Source organism: Podarcis raffonei, chromosome 13, assembly GCF_027172205.1.
Source record: "Podarcis raffonei isolate rPodRaf1 chromosome 13, rPodRaf1.pri, whole genome shotgun sequence".
In the NCBI taxonomy this organism is placed as follows: domain Eukaryota; kingdom Metazoa; phylum Chordata; class Lepidosauria; order Squamata; family Lacertidae; genus Podarcis; species Podarcis raffonei.
This window is the reverse complement of record NC_070614.1, coordinates 28,245,018-28,272,876: the sequence shown is the minus strand read 5'-3', so window position 1 is coordinate 28,272,876 and position 27,859 is coordinate 28,245,018. Positions and strand designations below refer to the sequence as shown.

The following is a 27,859-nucleotide window of genomic DNA, read 5'->3' as shown; positions in this document are numbered from 1 at the left end:
ACAGAAATATTTTGAAGGATATCAGACATTTTGGCATCAGTAGCGTTACGGAAATCAACAAAAAAGGGGAAAGATCTTGTAAAAATTATTCACTCTTTAGCTGAAGAAGGACAATGGATCTATGTGCCAGTCCTTTGAAAAGGGCCAAAATAGCTAACATAATAATAGTTTATCACTTGTTTCTCTGGGCTTCTTTGGGAGCAAGGGCAGAATATAAATTTAATAAGTAAGCCAGTCAAGTCAACTTTGCTGTCCCTAGATCTCTTCTCTCAGAAAAAAATGGAGGTAAAAGTAAAAAAAATAAATCTCCCATTGTACTCCCATTGTCTGTCTCATTGTTTGTCCTGTCTATGTTCTGTCTCTTGCTTTGCTTGAGTGAAAAACGTGGGTTAAGGAGTTGGTAGTGGAGCATAAATTGTATACTCTGTAACTTGCCATGAGTGATAAGTCAAGGCCTTTAACACCACTGACCTACCCAAGAAAACAGACACTGCACATGCTTGGGAAGTTTCTGGTGTCATGTTTCTGACACCAGGCTTAGTGGTGAACCCTCTGTTCTTTGTATGGCCACTTTCCTATTCTGATCACCCATAAACACAAACCTATGCCACATGTGCCAGGGCTCAGTTTAGGTATCCCCTTTATCTGGAAGAAGCAAAAATGAGTCCATGAAAGTCTGCCACCTACAAACCTCTGGATGACTCCATGAGCTGACAAGTAAACATGGGGGTGAGGAATCTACACATTTTAACTTCAAGGAGGTGGAATGAATTGAACAAGGGTTTTGGATGTGAGCTTCAGGTTCAAATTCCTTTTCAAGCTTGCAGTTTGTGTGGCTTTGAGCAATAATTAGTATGCAGATTTATATCCCATACCTTTTAGGTTTAATTGGCTCTTGTTTCTGGATGCAAACCCCATCCTCATCTCATCTGAAGAAAACATGGTACATGACTGCCTTTGAGTTGCCATCTTTTACAGCAGGCTATTACTTAATTTTCTTCAAGTAGCTAATATCTGAAGAATTTTGTTTTTCAGTGCTTTTAAAGTGACAGTTGCTTCATTTTGCCTTTTTGTTTCAGATGCTACTGCTCCATTAGTGGAGGAGAGAGTGCATGAGAATCGAAATGCAACTCGCCAGCATGCAGAGATACCTGAAGGAAATACAGGTGAGGCCTCTTAGGAAGAAAATGATATGAAGAAAAGATTGAAATAGGGCCTCTTCACACATGACCAAATTCCTTCCTGGTATGTTTAGTATATATGTGCTTTGCATTAGTTATTAATAGCACACACCCCTACAAATTAAACTATTAAAGATCCATGTGAGAAGACATCTTTTGCTGTGTTTTAAGGGGAGATCTCAATATTTATACATGTGTGCACCATTTATAACTGATGCAAAATTTATGTATTCTGTTTGTGTATATGTATGTATCATAGTTACATCCCCCTCTTACTTTATAAAGCTCTGAGTCAGTTTACATGAGGCTCCAAATGATCAGGTGCACACTTGCTTAATTTGAGCACCATTGCGACAGCAGCGTCCTCCATACCATTTACTGTTATGCATTCCCTGCTTCCCTGAGTGAGAAAAAGTACAGGGCAGGACTACAGAGTTTCATTTCTGAAACAAGAGAACACAGTATACTTACAATGTGTCTGTAATGTTTGTTCTTCTTTGCAGTCACACAAGTGGGTTGTGTACCTGTAGGGAGCAACATCTCAAAAAATAAAATAGTGCTTCAGAAAGCAGGAGCTGGCCCTTGCTCTCTTTTCTTAAATGAGTGGATCTTAAGCTATGAATTACTCTCAGGAGACAGGCAAGTTCCTGTCCAGTTGTTGTTGTTTTTTGGTTGTTGCCTGAACAGCATCATAGAACATATTATCCTTTTGAGATTTTGGGAGGGTTTTTTCCTTACTTTTCTCTCAGAATTAATCCAGACAGTAGTTCAGTTTTGTGGTTACATTCAGTGTCAGAGTAGACCCATAGAAACTAATGGACATGACTGACTTATTTGAATGCAGCCCATTGAAATTAATAAACCTAAGTCCTACTCAAAATAGACCCATTGAAATGAGTGAATCAACTCTGAGTAGGACTAACATTGAGTACTACCCAGTGGGCCATCTAAGAGTAAAATTTAGTTGGATACAACCACTTCTTTGTACACATTATCATTCCTTTCCTTTGTTCAGTGACTGCTAAGTTCCAGGTTTTCTCCTGATTCACCCTACCCTAGGGCTGGCATTAACTAGGTGAGATACGCAAAGTAGTTTTGTGCTCTGTTGGTTTTATGCACACTAGGTAAGCATGCAGGAAAGGAGCCTCTCATCTAAATGCCTCATCTGACAGTGTGCTTTTATAGGCCTTTGATATCAACAAGTGGTCTAAAGATGATCATGAAGCTGCTTTTTGTTCCACCCTCCTATATCTATATCTGGAAAAAATACTTTGGCTTTCTGTTTGGACTTTCATATGCTAACAAAGTCTTTGAAAGGGCATGCCTATTTTTTCTCAATATATTTATTTTTGGCCAACATACACTGTTGAATTGACTTGCCAGTTTAGGAGACGTGGTTTTTTATCTCTCTTTCATTCTGACACCTTAGCCCGTTTGCACTCCCCTATTGAAGGGACAAGTCACAATTCAGCAGCACTTTCATAGGCTACACCTTTGCCAGAGCTCTGCCAATCAGCTACCTGATCTACTTCATCAACTTTTATCACAGACCATGCTAGCTATATCAGGGCCAGGGCAAATACAACCCTTAGGAGAGTCAGCCTACATAACTGGTTCAATTGAGCTGCCTCCATCCACCTTCGGGTAGGTCATCTTGGTAATCTCCATATATGTGACTGTGTGGAGCCCACGAATAAAAAGTCAAATTACTTCATGAGTGGGATAGCACTTGCTTGTCCCTTGAGGCATAAGCATCATGCAGGGTCTGCCCACTCAAGGGGAGAAAGCCAGTGTGAGCTCCTGAATTTCTAAAACTCTAGACATTTTTGAGATGTTGCTTTGTGCAGATGCAGAATCCGTATGTTCTGATTGCACAGAAGACCACTTAAACATTAGTTACAAGCAAACAACTTGTCTTTCCATTTACAAATATAGAAGTGGCCTGGAAGCAGTTGACTGCTACAACAGGAAAAGCAGTGATCCTTCATCAGTTTTCTAAAAAGAACAACTACTTATGCCCCTATAAATCCCTTTAATTTCTCCCCATTTGATGATTTAAATTTAACTAAATTTGCAGCATTCTCTCTAAATTCAGACCCAGTATAAACAGTTTCTCTGCTCTTCCTGCTAGCTCTGATTTGTGTCATATTCCACAGGCTGGTTTGGAGGAGAGAGATTTTCAGACCATTAAGGAAAATATCCCCAGTGACAAGGGAAGATTAATGTTCATTTGACAAATCCCTAACCCCATCAAGTGACACTGTAGGCAGCAGCAATAATGATAGACTCAATAAAAATAATCAAGGCAGTTCAAGCTCATAACAATGTTGTAAAAAACAGCCCCTGGAGACAGTCCTCAAGTTATGAAACAAATAACTTAGCCTTGTAAAATATGTTCCATTAAAAACCAAGATAAATGGGCAGATCAATCTTAATCATACCTTATGGAGGAAGCAGGGACTTGGGACTTGAAGAGCCCCCCCCCAAGGGAATTTGGGGGTGGGGGGATTGACCAATTCTATAGGTGTGCTACACTTTGCTCTATGACTTTGTGAAGGCATGCACTAAATCTGAGGTTGAAGGAAAAAAATCAAAAAGCTGCTTGTACCTCCTAGATATGCTTGCTCCCATTGTTCTAAATGAGTACAGCCAAACCTAGGTCTGCATAGTATCAGGCTGTTAACCATTTTGTAGGGAAGGATACTCTCACTTTTGAGAAACTTCAAAATAAATTCATTGCAATATATATGGTCAGATTTATTTTATTTTATTTTATTTATTTGTTTATTTTTTAGTAAGATTCTATTTTATAAAAGCTGTCAATTTTACTACATCCTTCTCCAAGCTCTGGACATAATTCACTGCTGAGTATGGCTCAAGAGTAGATCAGTGCTGATTTGTTCGAGAGGGGATGTTTCTATCCATTTCATCCCATTTTCATTTAAATGTGCTGCCATTCAGGTTCAATATATTTTATTCCTCTGATATTAAAAAAAATTAAGTAAAACTGGTAAGAAGGTTAGAGGCATTTGTCTTGTACCATTTTTAATGTTGAAACCATTTTCCCATCCTCGACTTGAAAAATGTAGCTGAGGAAGCAGACTTAGGCTCTACTTCTAGCCTTGAAGACCATGCTGCGGGGGATGCTCAAGGTAAGTACAGTATTGTTGCTCTGCAGAACTTAAAATGCTAAGCTCTGGACTGCTGGGTCGGGATGGAAGTTACAATCAGATAGAAATAATATTTGGTGTGTTGCGTCCTTTTTTATAGCCCACAAATATTAGCAATCCTGCTTTTATTTTTATGGTTGAATCCCCTATTTTCATTTTTGCTGGGTTCTGCAATTGCTGTTACCATGAAGGAAAGCATCTTGGAATCCTTATACTTCCATCATCTTTTGTGCTGCACTGTTTTATTAAGGAAATTAATGGAACTTAGTACAGTACAGACAATACTGCAATACCCCTTATTAAATCAGTGATTGGTCTTGTTTGGGAATTACCATAAACCATTGTTTTTCATTAGTGAAATGAACCACAGCAAGTCTGGGGTTTTCACACTCCTCTGGCATGGTTAGGAAGAGTTTAAAAAAAAAAATCTGTCCATTTGAACTGACTGAAGTTAAGCAATACGGTGGTACCTTGGGTTACATATGCTTCAGGTTACAGACTCCGCTAACCCAGAAATAGTACCTCGAGTTAAGAACTTTGCTTCAGGATGAGAACAGAAATCGTGCAGTGGTGCCGTGGCAGCAGCATCGGGAGGCCCCATTAGCTAAAGTCATGCTTCAGGTTAAGAACAGTTTCAGGTTAAGAACGGACCTCCAGAACGAATTAAGTACGTAACCAGAGGTACCACTGTATGTTCAAATCAAGACAAATTGTGGTTTGTTAATTCTGTTCAGTTGAAACCAGCATACTTCAAACAATAGTCTGTGATGCTGGCTTTTTTCAACTAATTAAAGTTAAGATAAAATACAGTTAAGGTTTGGGATGCAGTGTTCGACTGTGGTTAATTGAAATCAAAAGTCAAAGCTCCCTGTCTCCTCCTTACAGCCAAACTGGAGGGGAGGGGGGAGTCATTAGCTTGAGGCTAATGCATAGAACAAATCATTGTTAAACCATTGTTTATTGTGGAGGCCATTCACCTTCACTACTGTTTTAGAATTTTAGCAACATGCCTCAAAAAAGATAGTAGAGAACTAGTAAAAAGTACAGGAAAGGGAGGTGGATGGTGGTGATTGAGTGTGGTGGAATGCTGCCATTGTGGCCCTAAAGCTGTGAACTATTTTTTTTTTTAGCATGCCTTTTATAACCCAAAATAACAGAAATACATTTAGTACTATAGTGATAAAGGCCATGAGTGAATAAGATTACAGAATAATGATAGATGTTATGAAAATGAAAGTTTTCAGGTAATTAACCTACAGATCTAATTTTTGAATTACTTCAACAAACTGGTTGAAGTAACTCTTGAAAATGGGAAGAAATATGCGTATGTCTCGTAGAACTGTTTTGATAATAGAGGTGTATTTTTTTATACATCCAGTATCAGCCTCTATTATTTTGCAATATTTGATAGATTTTATAAGTTAAATGCTTGTGTTTGTGTTTCATTATCGTAACTCACATTTGAGAAGTACAATATTGTGATCTCAAACAAATTAGGAGTTCTGAGGACTACTTTTAGGCTAACCAAAGTAGAGTTGACTATAGCAAATGGTGCTGTGGTATTCAGTTTTGCTCTTTTAATGATATTCTCTCAAATATTTATAATTAATTTAGTAGTGTTCCAAAAATGGCTTTGTATTGATATAAACATGCTAACTTCTTACTGTGCTTAATGCCCTTCTTGTATACCTTAATAGAACTGCATACCTCAGTATTGCTGAGGAGAGTGGAACCAAGAATTTAGGAACACATTGCAAATGGGTTAAGAATGAAATCACTCAAAATCCAAATTAGCTTGTTTATCTGAGCAGCTATGAAATCATCCAAGGCATATTATAGCTACCCTCACATTTCCTAGAATTTACTCCCTTTGTGGGAGATTTGGGGGGGGGGGAGAGAATCTCTGCATCACTAGGCAATGAAATTGAATCTGCACAGACAGATAAAGCCCAACAAGCAGATTGTGTGGAACCCTTTTATGTAGCCACTTTGCTAAAGATGCCAGATGGATACATGGAGTTCCACACAGCTGAAAGAAGCCAGGAGAAGGCTGTCTTCAGAATTCATAATCAGTTGCAGGATCTTATTGAGAAAGTGGTTATTGGCGTGCCTACAACATCAGTACCTAAAAAAGTTGGTGCAGGATTGGGACCAGCCAGCCTAAAAATGATGGAAGGGATGGGACTTTTGAGAGATTCCCTGCTGATTTCGATAAGCAAGCCGGTGGGAATTGCTCACACGGCATATTTCCCAACAGCTGATGGATCACTCTACTTCAGAGGTGATTTGAAAGAAGTTGCATTTGGACAGATAAAGGTTGAAGACAGAGACACTGATGAAACAACTCAGCAGGATAGTCTGGATGAGAGAAGGCCATTCGTATCAGAAGATGAAAGGTGTGCCATGGTTGCAGAATTGGACCCCTCTGAGCATATTTACCAAGTTGAGGTTGAAGCTAATGTCCCGAAGGAGAGCAAAACTTTGGAATGTGTACTAGAAGTAGGCAAGCTTTCAGGGGAGAGCATCTCCCTGGAAGGGGAGACATTGGAAACTGTGCAGGCCTCAGAACTGCAAAAGGCTTCTGGAAAAAAAGCTGCCTATTGTACACCAGAGAAACAAAGCAGTCGATTGCCACTTCTGAAAGGTGTGTGCATGTGCGTGTGTTGCTCAGTTGTCCTGCTTAAAGAAAGCAAGGCTGCTAAAACCACAAATGATTTTGCACATCTCTCCCTGAATCCTGCTGCTTCAGCAGTTTCCCTGATAAGTTGACAGGAAACAAAAATGTTTGTGTGGCACTGCTCTACATCCATGGCTGTCTGCTTCATTTGGACTTGGGGTGTGAGTACAATCCATTAATACAATGGCTGCATGCTTATCCTGCATGGATGCTGCTGCTTCTTCTCACCAATTGCCACCCCAATTTATATTTTGTGGAATTTTAGCTCTTTTCACTTCATCTGAGATCCTCCACTGGCAGGTCTTATAACCAATTAGATCAGACAGTGATGGCCAAACTTGACCCTCCAGCTGTTTTGGGACCACAATGCCCATCATCCCTGACCACTGGTCCTGTTAGCTAGGGATGATGGGAGTTGTAGTCCCAAAACAGCTGAAGACCCAAGTTTTGACAACACTGAGATAAGATACAGGTAAAGCAAGAATGGAGCTAACTGATCTTGGCCTTGATCAGAAACTTGTTATATAAGCTGTGTCTCATCATTCTTTCAAGTCTCTGATTCTCATCATGCTTTCCCATTCTAGCTTATCTAATAGCTGTCAGAGATCACTGTGGTGTGTATTAAACATAGAATGTTTCACTTATGCTGACATTGGCTTAAATCTGTTTAATGCTAATGTGAAACATACACTGGCTATACTTTTCTCTCCCTTTCCATTCTGTATTCTACCCATCCATTAACTACACTTACACATGGCACAAATGCTTCACAGTGCACATGTAAACGTACAATCAAGCCTCATGTGTAAAAACTTCCAAAGGGTGTAAGGGTTTTTGTTTTATTATTTTTTGCTCACCTGTATCCAAAAGAAATAAAGTAGGGTAGGGGTAGTCAAAGTGGTGTCCTCAAGATGTTGTGGACTACAACTCTCAGCATCCCTGACTATTGATCACACTGGCTGAGACTAATGGGCATTGTTATCCACAACAGCTGAGGGTCATCATGTTGGCTACCCTTTGTATGGGGTGTCAGCTAAAGGTGATAGATGGTGTGACCTATAGGCAGGAGAAAATGCTTAACAGTGGTCCTTCCATAATAAAGGTGGGCTACTTCCTTTACAAATACATTTGCAATAACTTTTTTAAAAAATCAATTTGCTGTATGAAATTTTGCATGATTTTAGGCATCTCAAGCTATTCCTTTTTTTTGAGGAACTATGTGAATAGAAAATACATGTATGTATCTTCTTTAAGAACATCCCTTTCTACATTGTCTCTTCATAGTTTCATATGGGGGTTGGGGGTTGGGGGGGAACCAAAGAGTTTCCTAAATAACAGATATTGATATCACAGTTGGGACCTTCTGGAACTTCTGCAATAAGGAGGCATGAGTCTTCCTCCTCTGCTTGAAAGACTTAATATTTTTGCATCTTGCACAGCAGGCAAGCAGGTGAAACAATTAGCACTGGTATTTCTTTTTTTACCTCCAGCTTTTCAGAATTTGTAGCAGAGTAAATTGGAATGTTGAGATCCCTTCTGGAAGGGTAACCTGATCGTCATGGGTTGGGGAAACCTAGCCAGATAGGTGGAGTATAAATAATAAATTATTATTATATTATTATATGGGTTCCAGTGAACACTGCTAGTCATAAATGGCTCATGGGGGTTGTTAATGCACCATCTTTGGAAGAAAGATCCTATTGTCAGTTGAGCATGACCATTGTCTAATATTCCCTAGAGCGGGGCATGCTGTTGAATCCTGCCAGAACTGCACAAATTGTGCAAAGAGATCTTGGATAGACTTTGTAAATCAGCTCAAAGCACTCATATGGGAGAAAGCCTGTGCTACATCCACTAACAGTTTGCTGGGCTGTCGTTTAGTTTCTCTGAAGGAATCTTAACTCAAAGAACTTAACTGTGAGCTTTCTTGGCATTGAAACATCTGGCTGTGTTAGAGGAGGTGGCCTTTCTGTCAGCTGTCAGAGCATTAGAACTGAAAGGGGAGAAAATCAGTAGAACCAAAGCTCAAGAAGAAGAGACCCAAGGCCCAGAACAATCCAAATGATACTTAAATATTCTGACCAAACCTGAACAGTTGATGAATGTGTGAAAATGCTTTGCATAGGCTGATCAGATGACAAGGTTCATAACTCCAGAAGCTTCAGTTTGTAGTAAAGAGGGAGGTGCTGGCTACAATTAACTGTCAGAGTCTGCTGGAATGAAGAATTTGCTAAGCCATTGAAAAGGAAGCCTCTGGAAAAGAAAAAGATATGTAGGTATAAAGTTAGGTGAAGGATCCTTGGATGGTTAAGTCCAGTCGAATTTGACTATGGCGTGTGGTGCTTATCTCTGCTTTCAGGCCAAGGCATCCGGCGTTTGTCTGGGTCATGTGGCCAGCATGGCTAAACTGCTTCTGGCGCAACAGGACACCATGATGGAAACCAGAGCACACAGAAACGCCGTTTATCTTCCTGCCTCAGCAGTACCTATTTATTTACTCGTGCTGGTATGCTTTTGAACTGCTAGATTAGCAGGAGCTGGGACAAAGCAATGGGAGGTCACTCCGTCTGGACTAAGCATTGGTGATTCTAACGTCAAGTCATTCTATGACAAGCTGCTCTTTGAAAGAAACTCAGTGACTCATGGCCTTATGGAATTCTTCTGCATCGAGCTTATCACTTCAGCTTAGGGTAGCTGAGAAGTGGGCCCTCATACTCACCCTGCAATTTATTGTGTTCTGGCAGCTATGGACAATTGTCTACAAAATTCTATCAAGAACCAGGGAGGATGGATAGCATGATTACAGGCTATACCTAGAATCTTTCGTTATAAGGCTTCGTTTGTTCAGAAAAGTGTCATGCAGATGTCCATGCAAATATGGGAAATGTAATCATCAGTGAGCATATTTATTTATTTATTTATTTATTTATTTATTTGCTTTGTATTGCCCAAGGCAACCCAGAGTGACATAGATACACAACAAAAGATATCAATTTTCTCATAACAGAACAAAAACAATGTGTGCACTTCAGCAGCAGAGTATGGTACCAGTCTTTATGTGTCCATGATATACTAGTCAAGGATTATAATCTTTGCATTCCCTCAGTTTCCTGTAGGGCAGGGGTGAACAGAATGCTGGTTGCAATCAGTCCATCTTTCTCAGGCTGATTTGCAGGCAAACATTTCAGCCTCTCTTCTCCTTTAGCCGATTCTGTTGGCTGAATGTGGGTGTAGCAGCCCCATTTTCGATATATGTATTTAGATTTTGCTATTTAAAAACAAAAAAAAGTTTGTGTGTGAAACTACTTCCTGCCAGCAGCCTCTTTGTTGCCCTGCTTCTGCAACTTTTCCCTCAGTGAATAATATGAGGTTGACAATTATCATATTGGACCAGATTTCTGCTGCTCAGCTTTATTGTATGGCCCTAGATTATTGTATGAATAAGCCTCAAATGCAGCAGGAGTTGTTCTGGTCCCATGATAATTTTGGTAGCCCTTTTCTAAAGGGCTTTTCATTGCCAATTACTAATCCACAAGAGAGTCTCTCCTCTTATTCCATAACCACTACCTTTAATAAGGAGTCTTTGATGAGTTACTTTATCAAAGTCTTTTTGAAATTCTAAGTACACAGTGTCCACACACTACATCTTATGGACAAGTTAGATTTTTAAAAAAGAAGATTCCTTGCACAAGGGGGTGAGCTTGTTTCCTGAGGGTCAGGAGCTCCCTGCACTGAGTAAACACCCATGACTTCTATCTAGGCAGCCATTAGTTGTTTATGTGGCATTCTGTACAGTGTTCTAAATAGACCCTACACCCCTGCTGGCTTCCTACCTGAATGCTTTGTGTTGTTTGAATTTTAAATCAAAGAAGAGGTGGAGCATAGTGAGGCTTGACCCCCTTGCTCTGTTTGAAACTTGCACAAATGCCTAACTTGCATGTTACCTTGACACTTTGTCACTGGGACTGAGAATCTTCACCAGATGGGGCTCCTTTTGTGCTTCTAAAACAGATTCTTTCTCTCTGGGTTGCCTGAAGCTTATTGTCCTGTCTAGCTTCCCCCAACTTCTGCAGCAGCCAATTAGATCAGGAAGTCATTGTTAGAAAAACACAAGGAGGCAGGCCCCTGCAAGGGGTGGGGAGGGGGTGCGGGCAGTCGGGTACACTAGCCCCAGGCCTTGCTGGGCTAAGGCGACTAACGGGCCCCACCAGGGACTGGCTGCTTTTTTGTTTGAGCTTATAACTTTATTCTAACAAGACTCCCTCCCCAGGCCTCAGACAAGTTCTGCATGAGCCTGCAAGGAGGTAAGACTCCTTGGGTTGCAATAAATTCCAATGGCTAAAAATCTGAAAGGGAAATTTATGTCAGTTTAGCACCCTGGGTAGTGATATTGAGGGATATGTGATGTGGGCAGTTGAAATTCCTCCGGAAATGAAAGTGCTTTAAATCTGAATGATTTTAACTGATTTTGAAACTGAACAAAAAACCTGAGCTTTCAACTTGCCCTAAGGTCAACCCTTACCCCTTAGTTTACATGCTATGCTTAATAAGCACAAACCAGGCCTTTACTGAGCTTGAATTGGGGTTTTTAAAATACCCTAATGTTTTAAGTTTTAACTTAAAATCTATTTAGCATTCAAAATTAGAGTGTAAGTGTTATAAAAACTGAATTTAAAGCTAAAAGCCTAGGATCCCATCCCCCTCCCGTTGAACTATTTTAAACTGAACTGAAAGCTGAAACTAGCTTTTAACTTGGACTGAACTTAACCCTTTCACTAAATTTACATGTTGCCCTTTATGGCCTATAACTGAACCCTATACTTAGAGTGAGCTGAAAGCAAGGCTTACACTTTTCGTTTTAAGCTGATTTTCCCATTAGCTAGGTTGTATTGTTTGGAACTAATTAGTAGCTTCTTTATCCCCTATCAAAATGATAAACATTGATTTAGCGTTTTGTATGACTTGATCCAAAGCAGGCAAAGCAACATTTTGTTAGAAAGGAGCATGAATACTTTTGACACAGAATCATACTTTTTGTCCCAAGTAAGTGTTTTGTTAAACTTGGGTGTTCCATTATAGGGAGTGTGGAAACTACTGGAACCAACTAAATGGTTCAGCTTTAACTAGTTTGCTGCTTTTTTCAGATAGTTTAATGCAGACAGGCAGAAGTTATTGGAGTACTTGTATTTAGAAGTCTATGGGGTTATTAAAAGTGATCTGTTACTTCAGTGGTTAAAGGCCACAGTGCTGTTGCCAGTTCCTGACATCACACTGCAAACAGAGCTTCACACAAAACACTTGGAAGAGCTTCCAAAAGTGGTACCAATCAGTTGGGAACTCTTATTATTTTTTCATTCCCAATACAGCTGGCAATACTTATTTATTTTATTTTGCTTTCCCAGATGGTGTGAGGCACAACACGCTTGCTTGTTGCATTAAAGCTTAGCCTGAAAGAGTGAGAGCAAATTTATAAATCAGAAATATGGTTCTCTAAGGAATGGAGCTTTCCTCACTGTTTATGCAAGGGCAGAGGAGAGTTGCATGCTACAGTTACAATCTGAGTGGCTTACCTTCTCCAGAAGCTACAGTGGTACCTCGGGTTACATACGCTTCAGGTTACACACGCTTCAGGTTACAGACTCCGCTAACCCAGAAATAGTACCTTGGGTTAAGAACTTTGCTTCAGGATGAGAACAGAAATCGTGCTCCGGCGGCGCGGCAGCAGCGGGAGGCCCCATTAGCTAAAGTGGTGCTTCAGGTTAAGAACAGTTTCAGGTTAAAAACGGACCTCCAGAACGAATTAAGAACGTAACCAGAGGTACCACTGTATTTTAGAACTGTCACCCCTCCACGCAGCAAAATGTAACAGTAATTCTCCTTTCTCATCAGCTCGAATGGACAACAAAGATAAAAATGAGACTGGGAGTGAAGAGCCTAAACCAAAGGTAAGCTGACAAGCATATATGAACATGGATGCAGTTCATCCTCTCTGCATTCTTGGTTCTTCCTTAAAACATTTTTCTTTATCTTTGATGGAGTAAATATTTTGCTTTCTGCTAGAAACCTTTAAATGCAGTTTGTTGTCTCCCCAATCACCACAACTTTATTTTTTTTTTTCAAAGGCCCAGTGTGCATTCTAAGTTAGAATCCCTTTAAAATATGTATTTTAAGCTTGAGAAGCCACTTTCTTCCCTGTAACTAAACTAGGTGTGACAGGAAGTTGCAGCTGTAAAACTTGACATCTCCTTTTGCGTAGAGTTTCATTCAAGCCCGAGTATCTCTGAGAAGCATTTCTGTGTGGTAATCAGTGTTAAGCTTGTTTGTGGAACTTCTGCTTCAGGGACAGCCTCTCTTCCTCCCTGTGGTGCTGGCTTTGGAGAATCCTACCCACTAGTTTAAACACGTTTTAATGTGAGCTTGATTTTATTGTGTATTTCTATGTGTATTTTTTAAAGTGTAACCTACTTAGGGCTAATGGTGAGAGGGATAGAAATATAAAAAACAAACAAACAAACATAAAATAAAATAAAATAAAGTGAATGAAAGCCCCCTTTTGCTGTACAAAAGCAGCAGCTGTCATACCTTGCCCTATAACTCGAGCTTTGAAAGGATCGTTTGCCTCATTAATCAGAACCACAAAAAGAAAAGACTGAATTGCCTAAAGAGCAAATAAAGCAAGCCACAAAATGGATCAGAGCACGCACAGGAAGCTTGAAAATAAGGATTGCTTTGACAGGCCCACAGACTTGCCTGGAAAAGGCATGTGACTGGAAGGATTACAGTTTTATTCTGCCGGTTTTTTAAAGGCTTGTTCTCCCAAGCCTCTGTTTCTGGGTTAGGTTTTGGAACTTAACTGCTCTCTTCCCTTCCTAAATCTCAAACAGATTGCCTGGAAAATGTCTGCTGGCCATGTAGATAGCAATACATACACAGAGCCTGGCTTGTTTATTGATCGTTGTAGTTCAGAAACCCTTCTTCCTCATTCAGCAGTAATAATGAAGTGGCTTACTAGTGAAGAGGCTGAAGCAAACTTCTTTATTTAATGGAAACCTTTTCAGACACTAATCAGCTATTCCCATGGAAGTAAAACAATAAATGGCAAAACCTGTGGTTTTTCTAGGTTATGTTGCAAGCTCAAAGGGATTGATGGAGCCAGTAGTGGCTGGCAGATTGGCTCAGGTGGGGCTGCACTGCTGTACCCGCTTTCAAACACGGTGTGTTGCTGCTGCTTACTGGGAGGGAGAGAGGGCAAGGCAACTGAGAGCTCAGCAGGTACTGGTTTGGCAGCAGAGCCAGTTGAACACTCCTCCTACACCAAGTTCTCGTTGCCTTCCTACTCCCCCTCTCAATAAGCAGCAACATCATGTCATGTTTGGAAGGCAAGAAAGTAAGGCAGCCAGATCTGTGCTGCCCTGCCAGCAACTCCTGGATGTAGCTGTCACCATCTCTCCCAGAATTCTTCTTTATGATGATGTCATGGTGGAAACCAATGTCACGGAACTGATAAATGCAATATGTGGGAGCATATTTACTTTCAGATGCTCCTTTGATGATGTACTCTTCAAAAACCTGTGATTTTGGTACCCTATCCTTCTAAGGGTGAGATAGATGATGTGATGCTTTGAAATTCTTCTTAATGCCAGTGCAGTGCAGGAGATAGAGAGCCAGTTTCAGTTAGGTTTTGATTTTCTTTTAACATGCTTAAGGCCATTGGTCATTCTGACTTTACTTTAACCACCACACTTTTTCAGTTTATTTTGATTATTTTTTACTTTTTTCTCATGCTGATCTTTGGTTTTATTTTATTTTGTTCACATGTTTTTAAGACATCCATACCTTCCTCTGTCAAAATCTTGGAAGGTAGATCCTCCATTATTCCCAAACGAAACTCCTCTGTTAGTTCTATCCCTTTGAAAAAACCCTCCAACCCTGCTGAGTCCTCAGTACCAACTTCCATCCCTAAATGCATCTCTTCTATCGCATCCCGACCAACCAGTACAGGAACAAAAGAGAAAAGGGGCAAGGTAAGAAATGGTGTAAAAAGAAGTTGGTGGAGTGAGGGGCTGGGGTAAATCTATTTCTTTCCCATTTGCTTAGATTCTTTGCATTAGCTTGGGCATGCATTTACAGCAAATTGCATGTAAGTGGTTGTTGTTTTTTGTAATTTTTACTTACCTGACTGTTGACCCCAAGATATGAATATACCGGTACTTTACTTGGTTATAGCTAGCTACTACCACTCCAATCTATTGCCTTTTTCTCCCATTTTAAGAGATTGTGCTAGGATTGACCAGTGATTATAGCCAAGTTAAAGAATACTTCTTTCTAATAGTTGAACAAGCAGCCTCACAATGCACTTAATATTGTGTTTAATTTGCACATAAATGAAGTCAAATAAATCGCCGCTTGATACATTAATGTGCTCAGATGGAGTGTTATTTATTTAGTCTACAAACTGCCCTACAGCTGCAGATCTCTGGGTAGGTAACAATAAAACTTTGCAATTTAGAGAAGAAATGAAAAGTGCAAATATATAAATTCCCTTTAGCCAACTTTGTTTATTCTGCTTAAATTCTTCGTAGTTTTTTATATTAATGTTTCCCCCCCTGGACATTGCCAGCTTATTAATGAGCTTTATTTAGTTAATGGATATGTAAGACATTTGATGTTGCTTGTTGCTCAGGTTTTCCAGATGGCACAGTATTTGCATGTTATCACACCTGCTCCTGCAAGCTGTGGTGATGTAACAGTGAAAGATTTATTCAACAGTCACACATGTTTTCATGTGGATATCACATTTTTTATGCAACAGAAAGGACTCATAAAATAAGTGCATTCAATTAATGTGAGTGAAAGAGGGATTATGTAATACTGTTATTACCAGGAATATCTATTCTAAAACCTGCATGTTTAGGAGCTAAGAAGGGACAAGGCATCATGAACTTTGCATTTGGACAAGCCATTAGTTTTCCTTTACATAAGTTGTTCATTATTTATGTTCTGAAATCAAATGAGAAAATGGTAGAATTGAATAGAATAGCATTTTGTATGCCAAACCTCATAAAAATACATATAATAAGCACATGGTAAAGTCTTGAAACTTGTATTGGCATTGTGAGTCCATTTCTCAGGCTTAGGTTGAAAATGTGTAAATAAAGAGGAAATCCCCTAATCCACAGCAATTTACTCTGCTTTTTTAGTCTATGAGCAGTCAATAAATACTGCCCTTTCTCAATTTCTGTCACCAGGGTCCAGATATGAAAACAAAGATAGCCACTCCACGTCCTGGTATGGGACAGAATCAGAAGAGTCCAGCCAATGCTTCTCGGATCCCTGCCAAAACTCCCACCATCCCCAAGACACCACCCAGCCTTGGTAAGAGAAGAGGGGTTTTTGTGTGTTGATCATGTGTCGCATAGCAGTTTGGTTTTTTGGCTTTCTGGAAATTGCTCCAAACAAACTGTGGTTTACTTGAGCTCCCTCACATTCAAATACAAAGGTGTTGGGTTTTTGCTTTAATTTGTAGTGTATCAAGAGAAAGTACAAGTCCTTCCTCAGTATATTCTTCTTGGCAGTAGATGTGACCAAGAACTGTGCCTATGCAGACAAACCTTTTAAAAGAACCCAAAAAGCCTCTGAAGAAAGTGGCATGAAGTTGATGTGGCCTAGCACTGCAAAAGTTAATTTGACACAGGCCTCAAGGCAGGAATTTTAATAAAAGTAACATGAGAAGTAGCCTTTTCTCAAAATCATAAGAGGAGCTTTTATAAAGGGCAGGGAGCACCAGCCAACCTGTCCATTTCTGCCTCTGACTGCCACCATAATCCTGCTTAAGAATCAAATCTCACTCAGCACTGGATGATTGGATAGCAGGTGGCTGCCATCTTGTATCACCCTCAATGCAATGCTTGACATGATGACAAAGGGACCTAAGATGGTGGTTTCTTGCTACCAGTTTGTATTCTTTTTAAAGAGTCACCAAGTTACAGGGAATCAGCCAAGTTACAGGGAACTAGGCAGAGGGCCTTCTTGGTAGTGGCACCCACCCTGTGGAACACCCTCTCACCAGATGTCAAAGAGAAAAACAACTACCAGACTTTTAGAAGACATCTGAAGGCAGCCCTGTTTAGGGAAGCTTATAATGTTTGAAAGACTATTGTATTTTAAGATTTTGTTGGAAGCCGCCCAGAGTGGCTGGGGTAACCCAGCCAGATGGGCGGGGTATAAATAATAAATTATTAATATTATTATTAAGGATCACCTCATTGCAACAAGATGCTGAAAGCCTTGAGCCTAGGTCTTGGTCTGGTGCTCTTCTACCACCCCCAGATACATGTGTTCTCCTATAGTCACCCAATGAGTGGTTTACCCAGTCTTGGAGGTAGGGTTAAAATAGGGCTTAAGCTCCTGCTCCTGTGCTCTCTGTCCCCTTAGTGCACTTTCCCTGTTTCCCTTTTATTTTCTAATACTCATTGGAATCTCTGTAGTCTGCCCTTCCTTTCCCCCCTAGCAACCAGGATGCAAGATTATCATTGTTTTTCACGGAGCGGTTGTTTTTGTTCTTTCAGCTGCCAAAAAGGAGCAAAGAAGGCCCCCTAACACAGCAGCAAAATCTGAGAGAGGTAAAAAAAAGTTTACTATTTCCTCTTCATTCCTAACAAATCCTGTCCGCTGGCATTGACCATAAATTCTGTAAAACCTTGATAATTAAATTACCTTTTTTGGGGGTAGGTAAAAGGTTGTTTTAGTCATATTTTAAAATATCTTTCCATTGGAAAGAAAGTTGCAACAGTACTAAATGCAACATAGCATTTTTTTTTAATTTAAAACATTTTTATATCACTCTTCATTAAAATTCTAGGGTGGTCTGCAATAGATGCCGATATAATAAAACGGCATATTAAAATACAATAAAAACAGTAAAAACGGCAACAACTGCAGTAGCTGAACAGTTTTCTGTGGCAAAGACCTGGATGAACAAGTGTATTTTCAGAAGGTGCTAAAAACTCACCAAAGTTGGTTCCTGCCTTATTTTAGTGGGGAGATGATTCCATAAGCTAGGTGCTCTAACAGAAAAACGTCCTCCCCCTGCTTGCTAATTTCCTTCGTGCATATTGAACAGTGTGGAAGGTTCTTTTGAATCAACAGCTAAACGATTACTTAACATATTGTACTTTCATTTCAAATTGCAGGTGAACCGGTAAAGTCTGGAGATAGGAGTGGCTACAGCAGCCCTGGATCTCCAGGAACTCCTGGCAGTCGCTCCCGCACACCCTCCCTGCCAACTCCACCAAACAGGGAGCCCAAGAAGGTGGCAGTGGTTCGCACCCCGCCAAAATCCCCTTCTTCTGTCAAGAGCCGCTTGCAGACAGCCCCTGTCCCCATGCCAGACCTGAAGAACATAAAGTCCAAGATTGGTTCCACTGAAAATTTGAAGCATCAGCCAGGGGGTGGAAAGGTAAATCCAATGCACCTTGTCTTTATGTGTGGGCAAATGAAATACAAGTTTGGAGTTAGATGGGAAGTTACCTACCTTCCGTTCGTCCCCTTCTCAACTTATATTGCATTCTGACCCTTGCAGCGGCAGCCATCCCTTCAATATGTGAGTCCCCTGAATCTTTACACACAGATGTCTCTGTGTAGCCCACAACTTTGTATAAAGATCTTTTGATTCGGGCACAAACCCAGCAGTAGCATTACAAGAAAACTGAAGCAGCATCTCAAACTTCCTCCTGAAACTAGCCAACTGGGGAAGGAGGCAGGATGGAGAGCAGCTCCTGTGGCCAGGCACTCTGAAAATGCCCCGGCTGCCACTTTGAGACTTTCATGGGCAGCACTGTAATTTCTGTTGCTTCAAAACTAAATTTCTGCTGCTGGGAATAAAAGGCCTATGGCAGAGCCTACTGTGTTATCTTCTCCCTCTCTAGAACTCTGTCTTCTGTCCCAGATATCTTGCGCTTCCCTGGAGGGCCTTTTCTATAGTTTGAGAACCACTGTACTACAAAGTAGTGAATGGGCTCAATCTTCTCCATGCCATGTTACATTACTTGCAAAAGTTCTGTTTTCTGGTTCCAACCTCACTCTATCTCTGTTCAAAAAGAAGAAGTTTCATCTTGCAGATCACCCTGTGCTCAAAGTGCATTTGTACAAACTAAGGGTTAGAAAGCACATGGAATCTGAGCAGATAGAGTAAATGGAGTATGTATGGAACACTCTTACCAGGATTAGAGCTGGGGTGACACATATTTAAAAGCCGTGTCATAGAATCACTGACTCACAGTGCTAAGGAAAAGTGCTATGTGCATGGTTAGATAGAGCTGTGCTGTACCCAACCAACATGTGAAAGGAGAATAGACATGGTATACACATGTCACTTGGCAAATCCTTAAGCTAGGTTTATCTATGTAGACAACTTTCACTGCTAGAACACCTGCTGTGTTTGGAAGAGGCTTGTGCAGGGGGCTGAGAGATAATCTTCCTTCAGCAAAGGGGTGAAGAACCTTTTTTAGCTTGAGGATCACATTCCTTTCTGGGCCACATATCAGTGATAATCAGGGCCAGAGGCAAAAGTGAGCAGAGCAATCAATGCATTTAAATGTTACCTTTGTGCAGGAGACTAGTTTTTATACACACTATTCTCCATCTAGGTAAGAAAGAGGCATTATCAATGGCCTTGGTGCCATGCATGCCTTCCATCAGCTTTGGCGGGTGGCTCAGCTACTTATCTGGACAAGGATAGCCTAACTTCTGGGGTTCCTGCAATGTGGGTTTGCATTTGGAAGGTGCAGCTGATTCAGCTGGATTGCTGATTGGAGGAAGATGGACTTAGCTCATTACACCAATTCAGACATGACTTCATTGGCCACCAGTAAATTTCCCTGCTCTATTCAAAGTGCTAATCTTGGCTGCTTCACTCCTCTCCCCAAGCACTGGGGAGAAAGAGACCGCAATCCTTGCCTTAGGAACTGGCACCATTAGGCCCGTACCTGGAGATTTCTGAGTTTGAACTGGGGACCTTGTGCATGCAAAGCAGATGATCTGTCACTGATCTGTGGCCCTTCTCCTACATGAAGGCATGTTGGGGGCTAATGGGGGGAAGATAGTTGTATTATTCTCCCTTCCTCTAAAGGACAAATATCTTTCAGCAGAACTGTAAGGCTTCTTTATCAATAGCCAGACTCACTAGTTCCATTCTCTCGCATAGAGAGTTTAGAAGAGAGGAAGGAAGAAAGTAAAGTGACATGGAAATAGGCCCACAGAAGGGCACAGAATCTGAAGCCATGTCTTCAGTTTGCTGCAGTACTGTGTTGCTGATAAGTAATTTCTATCTAGTTGTGGGCTCCTTCTAGTGCTACTACAATATATAGTCATTCTATGAAGGGTCGCTCTAAACTAAAGGGTTGGATTATTATGATGCTGCTGCAGCCCTGGGTAATTTAGGGATCTATGGTTTGTCCCATTCCCTGCACTGATGCAACAATTGCCACAATTCTGTATCTGCAAAACAATATGAGTAGTATGTAGCTACGGGACGTTTTTAGCTTACTGGCCATAACTTGCTTGTCTTTATGACCTGCCTTGAAATTGTTAATTAATGTATGACTGTTAGGAGTTGGTGGTTTTATTTGGCTTTATCTTAATGTTGTTGTAACCTACCCTGGGGCTTTATGGTGAAGGGTGAATAAGAAATACAGTAAGTAGATAGAGTGGTAACCATTATTGCAAATATAAACACCAACCACAAATTACCCAGATTACTTGACTGGGTGCTCAGCATCAGGTTTTTAGAGTGTGCTTTTTTCACTTACTTTTTACAGTGGAGCAACATAATGTCATCAAATCTTGTAACTCTTGTGTTTCCACCCTCTTTCCTCAGACTATAGGAAATCCAGCAAGTGTAAATCACCTTAGCATTATTCTTGTCATATTATTTTTTTAAGGTATGGTTTTGATGTTTGCAATGTTGTATTAGGCAGGCAGGCCTGTCTGTCCGCATCTGTACTTTGGTACACTTCATTATTACCTTTTTGATAGGTGTCATTGAAGGGTGGGGATCTCTTTTTAAATTAGCACTGTTTCTCCTTTATCTATTTTTTAAAAAACATTAGTATAATAGTGCTTCAACTTAAAATGGGTTTTAATGCAACTTAAAAAAAAATGTTTTAAAAAACATGCATATTATTTGAATATTTGTATTGAGTGCCATTTTATCACTATTTCTTACTCCTCCCATGCTCACTTTAAAATATTTTTGTTCTAGTTTTAAGCATTATTTTTTTACAGTAATTATGTAATACTGTTGAAATTTTAAAAGCACTGAAGCACAGTTTTTAAAAAATGGTATTAGAATTGATTTAAAATGGCTTGTTGTGTTAAATATTTGCTTCTCCAGTCACATGTCTATGCCATGCCCACTAGTGTAGACAGGACATAATGGGAGATAAACACACAGAAAGTACTAAATTCCCTGATGTGTGGAAACTCCGTTGCAGTTCTGAATGAGGCTTTCAGGGAGGGAGGGAGGGAGGGAGGGAGGGAGGGAGAAAGAGAGAGAGAGAGAGAGAGAGAGAGAGAGAGAGAGAGAGAGAGATCAACAGTTGAGTTCAGGTGCTTTCAGATTGACAACTCTTTTTAAAATCTGGTGAAAGTTTGATGTGCTTCCAAATATAATGGTTATTCTGTGGTGCTAGCAATGACTAAGAGGTGAATATGATTATCCTAGCAGCATTTACCATGCCAATGGACATAGCAGAACAGAGAGCCATTAACTGCATTTATTATATACCACCCTTAACAGTAATTTGCCCTGGCTCTCCAACCAATAAGCAAACACAGTTGCTTTTGTTTTACTTTATATTGTTCATATACACACTTCGTTGCAGCCCTGTGCTGGGACAACTATCTCTGTGTTAGAAATGGGGCGGGCCTATGTCATGATTTTGTTTTGTTTTTGTTTGTTCTTTTAAGCACTGTACTAATTTCAGGCCTGACCGTAGGACGTTCGCCACTGCGTAAGCTGAAATTTGAAGCTTCATCTTCAAAGCAAGGAACTGGCATTTGTCCCAAGGGGAAAGTCCCTTGCTTCTTTCTTTGTCTTAGATGACTGCTACAAAATGCAAAAGATATCTCTACTCGAAAGGATAATTGTGGATGGCAGCGGTTGTCACTCATATTCTTTTTCTGGCTATCAAAGGTGCAGGTGGTTAATAAGAAGCTGAACTTTAGCCATGTCCAATCCAGGTGTGGATCAAAGGATAATATCAAACATACCCCAGGAGGAGGCAGTGTGAGTACCTTCACACCATTCAATGCACTATAATAATCTAACTTATTATAAGTGGCATGACTTTTGCATTAACCCTGAAACACCAATGCTGTCTGCACAATCAGATAGCTATTGATGATGTGTAGTGAATTAACCTGTTACCAGTGAAAATATGGCTTGATTAAAGCTCCAGCAGAGTTAGCTGTATGGGGATGTGCACTGAGCTAATTGGGTATTGAATTGGAGGCAATATTATTTAAGTGGCTGCCTTCTCAATACATAGTGTTCGAATTACCCCAGAAATTATCCTTTCTGACTCAGATAGTTGATGGAAAATGAAGGTGCAGAGTGTATTGCAAATGGAAAGCTGATTAAAAGTGCAGTGTGTTCATGGACACATATAATCAGCATTTTTTTTAAAAAAATCCAAATTCTTCATCAAGGAAGCACATGTTCCTTGTTCCCTCAAAATAAAATATGCAAATTAGATAAAATAATGAATCATTTCCCTTAGGCTTACTTTGCAGAATTTATTTTGCTTCCATGATAAGAATTTTCAGGGAAATTTTATTATTTTTAGTGAGGATTTTGGGAGCAGAGGGAAAGGCAGAAAAGGAAAGTGTTTAGTGTTCTGTATGTAGTAGAACTGAGGGGGTAGGGGAGAACTGGTATATATAGGATACAGGAGGGTCTTGCAACAAAATGTTGCAGGATATTATTACCTGATAGGAATTCTCTTGTCCAGATTTCCAGCCATGATGCTTTCCTCCAAAACAGTATAAGCTGTTAGGGGCTCAAGCAAGCCAATTCACTCTTCCCCTGCATTTTGTGATTTTTTGTTTTTACAACTGATATGCAATGTTCAGTAGGTTCTGGTGACCACTAAACATACTTGGTGCTTACTGTGCCAATTGGGTGGGGTGCTATCCCTCTTGGTTAGAAAAATGGTTTTCTTTTGTACTTCTATGAACTTCAGGATTCTCTTAAGCAGACTGGTACCTCTTTGTTGTTTCTCAGTGGCCCTCTTCTTCTGGCTCCATTTCTAAGTTTGCTATTAGGAGGAGGAAAAATTGAGAGTAAGCACATGACACACAAGCTCTGTCTGCTGATCACTGGCACACCAGCCCAGCCCAACTCTGGTTTCTAAGCATTCCTCTGCAAACAAGAAAAAAGTGCCTTTCTAAAGGCTGAGTTTTGAAGGTGCTGGAATTTGAGCTTCCAGGTCAAACATTTAGGAGCATGTAATACAGTCATGTGCTTAACACAGACACATCAAAGAATACATCATGCAATCATAGAGTTGAGACCCTGAGAGTCATCTAGTCCAATGCAATAATTTCATCTAAAGCATCCATGACAGATGGCCATCCAGCCTCTGCTTTAAAACCTCCAAGGAGGGTCCACCACCTTCCCAGGGAGTCTGTTCCCCTGTCGAACAGCCCTAACCATAATAAAGTTCTTCCTGATGTCTAGTTAGAATCTCCTTTCTTGTAACTTGAAGCCATTGGTTCAGGTCCTACCCTCTGAAGCAGGAGAATAGAAGCTTGCTCCATCTTCCGTGTGACAGCCCTTTATATATTTGAAGATGACTATCATCTCTCCTCTCAGTCTCCTCTTTTCCAGGCTAATCTTTAAATCCTTTTGATATGTACTATGAAGCCAGGTGTCTCCCATTTTATGTCTGTGCAGATGTTTCTTCCTGCCTAAGTGTAGAGCCTTACATATGTCCCTATTGAAATTCATTTTGTTAGTCTGGGCCCAGTTCTCCAATCTGTTAAGGTCATCTTGAATCCCAATTGTCTTCTGTAGCATTAGCTACACATCACAGTTTTGTGTCATCTGCAAATCAGATGAGCATCCTCTCAATTAATGTCACCCGGTATGTTTTTCAAAACAATAAGGAATATGTACAAGGCTTATAGCCTGTATTCAGAACAAGTTCCACATGCTTTCACAAGTGTACCTAACGTGCTCAAATTAGTTTGGTGTATTGGTTTGCCTTGTTTAAACAATTTGACTCTTTTGACTTGGTGTTGGTATGACTGTATCCTACCACATCCCTTATGTTGATGTTTCCATGTTGTTTTGTCAGCCAAGATAATTGTGGGACATATCAGAACAGCAGGGTTTATTTTATGCACTAGTCTGCAGTAGATAAATTTCATCTTGAGCTAGCTTTTATAAACAAATTTATATTTTAATAAGAAAACCTGAAATGCTTTCAAGGGCTACAGCTCCATTCAAGATTAGTAAGGAACACTATGCGTTGCACTTAGGCCAGCTTGCTGTTGTACTGTTTAATGTACCTATCTATAGGTGCCCTATAAGTTAGGAAGGCTTTTTAGCAAAATTGGCCATCTCCAAATAAGTTTGCACATCAGAATTGTTTGTACGGTTTGTGAATATTGCAAAGAGTAGCTGGGGAAGAAAAGGAGTGCACAGAGGGCTTAGATGAAGGCAGATGTTGCATGGGCACTTGTACTTGGAGACTGGATTTCCACATTGGATAAGGAACCTGCAAAAGTATATTATGCTTTTAAAGTTAGCATTCCCAATTTTTTTCTGACATTTCTTTTATAAATCACGCATAGAGGAAGCCATGATGTATTTTCATTGCGGATTAAAAAATCCTTTTTGCCTTTTTCAAATTTGGAGGAAGATCTTTCAGTAACTAGCATTTGGAAGAGGAAAGAAAATTGCAACAGCACTGCTATTTGTATAGTCAATTCTAGCTTAGTCGTGTTCATTAATTTCAGTGGATCTACTCTGAGTAGAGCTTAGTTGAATAACACCCCTAGTGTTCAGGCACAGGAACTAGTGCTTAGTGCTTTTATTCTAAGCCATCTGTTCAGTGCTCTGTGGGCATTTGCTGTGCTGCGTGAAGCTGATGAGAGCTATAGTCCGAGGCTGCCACACCCTGCACAATAAAGTGTATTTATTATTTTACTTATCTTAATTTTTGTAAACCTCATTGTAATTTAAAATGAATGTATATAAACTCACCTAGTGATGGAGGTTTATGTGAGCTTTGGCTAAATTTGCAATATCCCAAAGCAAAACCCAAAAGTGTTCTTAAGTAGGGGAAAGTTTTCTTCAGTGTCAATCTGAAAAAAAAGACACCTGACATATGAGATAGTAAACACCAAAATAGTACTGCAATACACCATCCTGGGGGTTGGTGTCAAAGGCAATGGAATGGCGTTCTTGTTCTATTTTTAGAGTCAGAGAGCAAAGACTTATTTGTTTACAAACCATGGACAAATTGGATCACCCCAGGAAAAGCCTAGGCTGCTCCCCTTTTATTGAAAATGCTTCTTTGGGATTTATGTGAGAGGTCCATGTGATTTATTTGGAGCAATTCAGACATTACAAAGACACTTGGATCTTGAAAAGTTTTAGATCTGATTCACAGTGATTAATAGGTTTATAGGTATCATTACTTCCCTGTGCTATGATACTGGGTGTGGATTCTGTGCAAAACAATTACTGCATTTGTATCTAGTACACATTAAGTCTAACCTATTGACCTTGGCAGGCAAGATGGAAACGTGCTCTCAGATGAAGACAGTTTGCCTAGCAAAATACAGAGTTGAGCTGACTTCTATACCAAATATAAGCAGATTTTTACTGATCTATGCTTAAGATGTGCTGAACTAGGAAGACAGGCTGCACGTTTTGTGACAAGGTTGAGTTGAAGAGCCTCCTGAGATGCATATGCAAGAAGGGTCTACTATAGAACAAAGGCAGATAAAACAGGTGCCTGTTTGTGTGGTCTCTCCTGATACTTTTTCCTATCTATTTCCCCACCCTGTACCTTATATATAATGTGTTCATTCTAGCACTAAGCTACACGACACAAATTCCTGATTTCCCACTGGGTCCTTTTCATCCTGTGCTCAACAATGCATACCAAAATGTCTCTTCTTCTGTCACAGCTATCACCAGACGCAAACAGATTAAAAAATACGATAAGAGAAAGATGTTTACAGAGGAATCTTTCAGATGTTCAGGATAGTTTAGACTCATCTTTAAAAAGATTAGTGGGATCCCAGATCTCAGGATGGTTGGAAGACCTATCAGGACAGCCTGCTCCAGGAAACTGATGGATCCTAAATGATTTTTTGATGGCTTTTGGGAAGAGTTTCCTTTCACCCAAACTGGGCAATCCTGCTGAAGGCCTCATGAGGCTAGGGGCTTGATTCACCCCAAGTGCCCTTCCTCGATTTGGGGAGCTGAGCTAGCCTCTTCAATTGTGAAGTTGGAAGGAGTGAACCAATGGGGTGACTAGTAAAGTGGTAGTAATAGTAGACTTGCATTTAATCTGATCAACAGATTAGATACTGTACTATAGACTATTAGTGTGCCTAGTACAGTCTACTCTGGGGCTACACTATTTTGCCAACTGTTCTGGCACTTTATCGGAGTCAAAGGGCTGTTAAATCTTGATTCTTCTACAGATAGGAGGCAACTTGGTAGCTGACTGTGACCAATATTCTGGACCCTTTGTGGGCAGAAATGTTTTTACCCATTCTGACTTAGATCCTACAGTTAAGGCAGAGTCAACAGAGGAATTTTGGTATCTGCTTGTTTTGAATACTTTCCCATTTGTACAGCCTTTGGATGTGGACATGATTATTTTTTTTAATCTCCTCTTTGTTTTATGTTGGTTTTAATGTATGTGTCATATATTGTTGTAAGTTGTTTTGAGTTACTTTTGTTAAAAAAGAAAAAAAAGCCATTAATAAGATACATAGAATTGGAGAACTGAGGCCAAGCCCTTGTATGCTTCATCTTTGGCCTTCTTTACTAACAAGAGGTTCTAGAGGGGAACTTTTGAATTGCATGATGGGAGTGGTAAAAGCCTCCTGCAGGTAGGTGTGGTCCCAGAAAACTTAAAAAGAGGTGTCGGCTGGGAGGAAGAAAGCACCTCTGGAAACCTTACCTTTAATCCCCAGTTTACTGGAGATTTCCCATTTGAACTCCAGTGCTCTTTTTGGAACAAGATGGCTTCTCAGTTCCAGGATATTCTGGATGTAGGTGAGAATCCAGAAACGATTATAACGGTTCCGAGTAGTCTTTCCAAGCACAACATAGAAAGGGCCACTGAGAATTGAGACCTCTAAAATACTGGTTTGGATGACTGGAAGCAGGATGAAAATGCCTAGTGAACAGCTGTAAGTTCAAGTTCAGGGGCCTGGAAGAGGTACCACCATCAGATAAAACAATGCTTGTTGTCTGAGAGGCTTACCCTGCAACCTGTTCAGCCATTGCAGGTTGCAGTTCTAAATGCTGAACTTTCCTTTGCCTCGTGGCTGAGAGGATAACAGGCACTTTGACATCGAGTCCGATTTTCAGCAAACTGCACAGGGATAAACTAGGAAGATACTGCCCCACCTACAGCCCACAAGAAACCCTGAATACCATTTGCCTCTAGTCAGATTGTATTCCTTCCCACAATGTCATTAATGCTTGTAACCCAATAACCACTAATTCAATTTTATCTGTACCTTTTGTGCATGTTGTACACTTGCTAGCTTGTGTATGCCATTCAAAGGTTCAGAAATGC

General features: G+C 40.3%; 1 protein-coding gene across 21 annotated transcripts in view; it reads left to right on the top strand.

The window, feature by feature from the left end:
• MAPT (microtubule associated protein tau) overlaps positions 1 to 27,859 on the top strand; it is an 86,042-nt gene that overhangs the window by 45,067 nt on the left and 13,116 nt on the right. For 12 of the 21 annotated variants that reach the window (XM_053361620.1, XM_053361625.1, XM_053361621.1 and 9 more), the window contains 8 exons: positions 1,080 to 1,166; positions 4,271 to 4,333; positions 12,918 to 12,973; positions 14,855 to 15,052; positions 16,277 to 16,403; positions 17,597 to 17,650; positions 18,221 to 18,486; positions 22,222 to 22,314. In XM_053361620.1, the coding sequence (XP_053217595.1) occupies positions 1,080 to 1,166; positions 4,271 to 4,333; positions 12,918 to 12,973; positions 14,855 to 15,052; positions 16,277 to 16,403; positions 17,597 to 17,650; positions 18,221 to 18,486; positions 22,222 to 22,314 (944 nt within the window). The remainder of the gene's footprint in view (positions 1 to 1,079; positions 1,167 to 4,270; positions 4,334 to 12,917; positions 12,974 to 14,854; positions 15,053 to 16,276; positions 16,404 to 17,596; positions 17,651 to 18,220; positions 18,487 to 22,221; positions 22,315 to 27,859) is intronic. The other 9 variants (XM_053361616.1, XM_053361622.1, XM_053361629.1 and 6 more) reach the window with 5 other exon arrangements.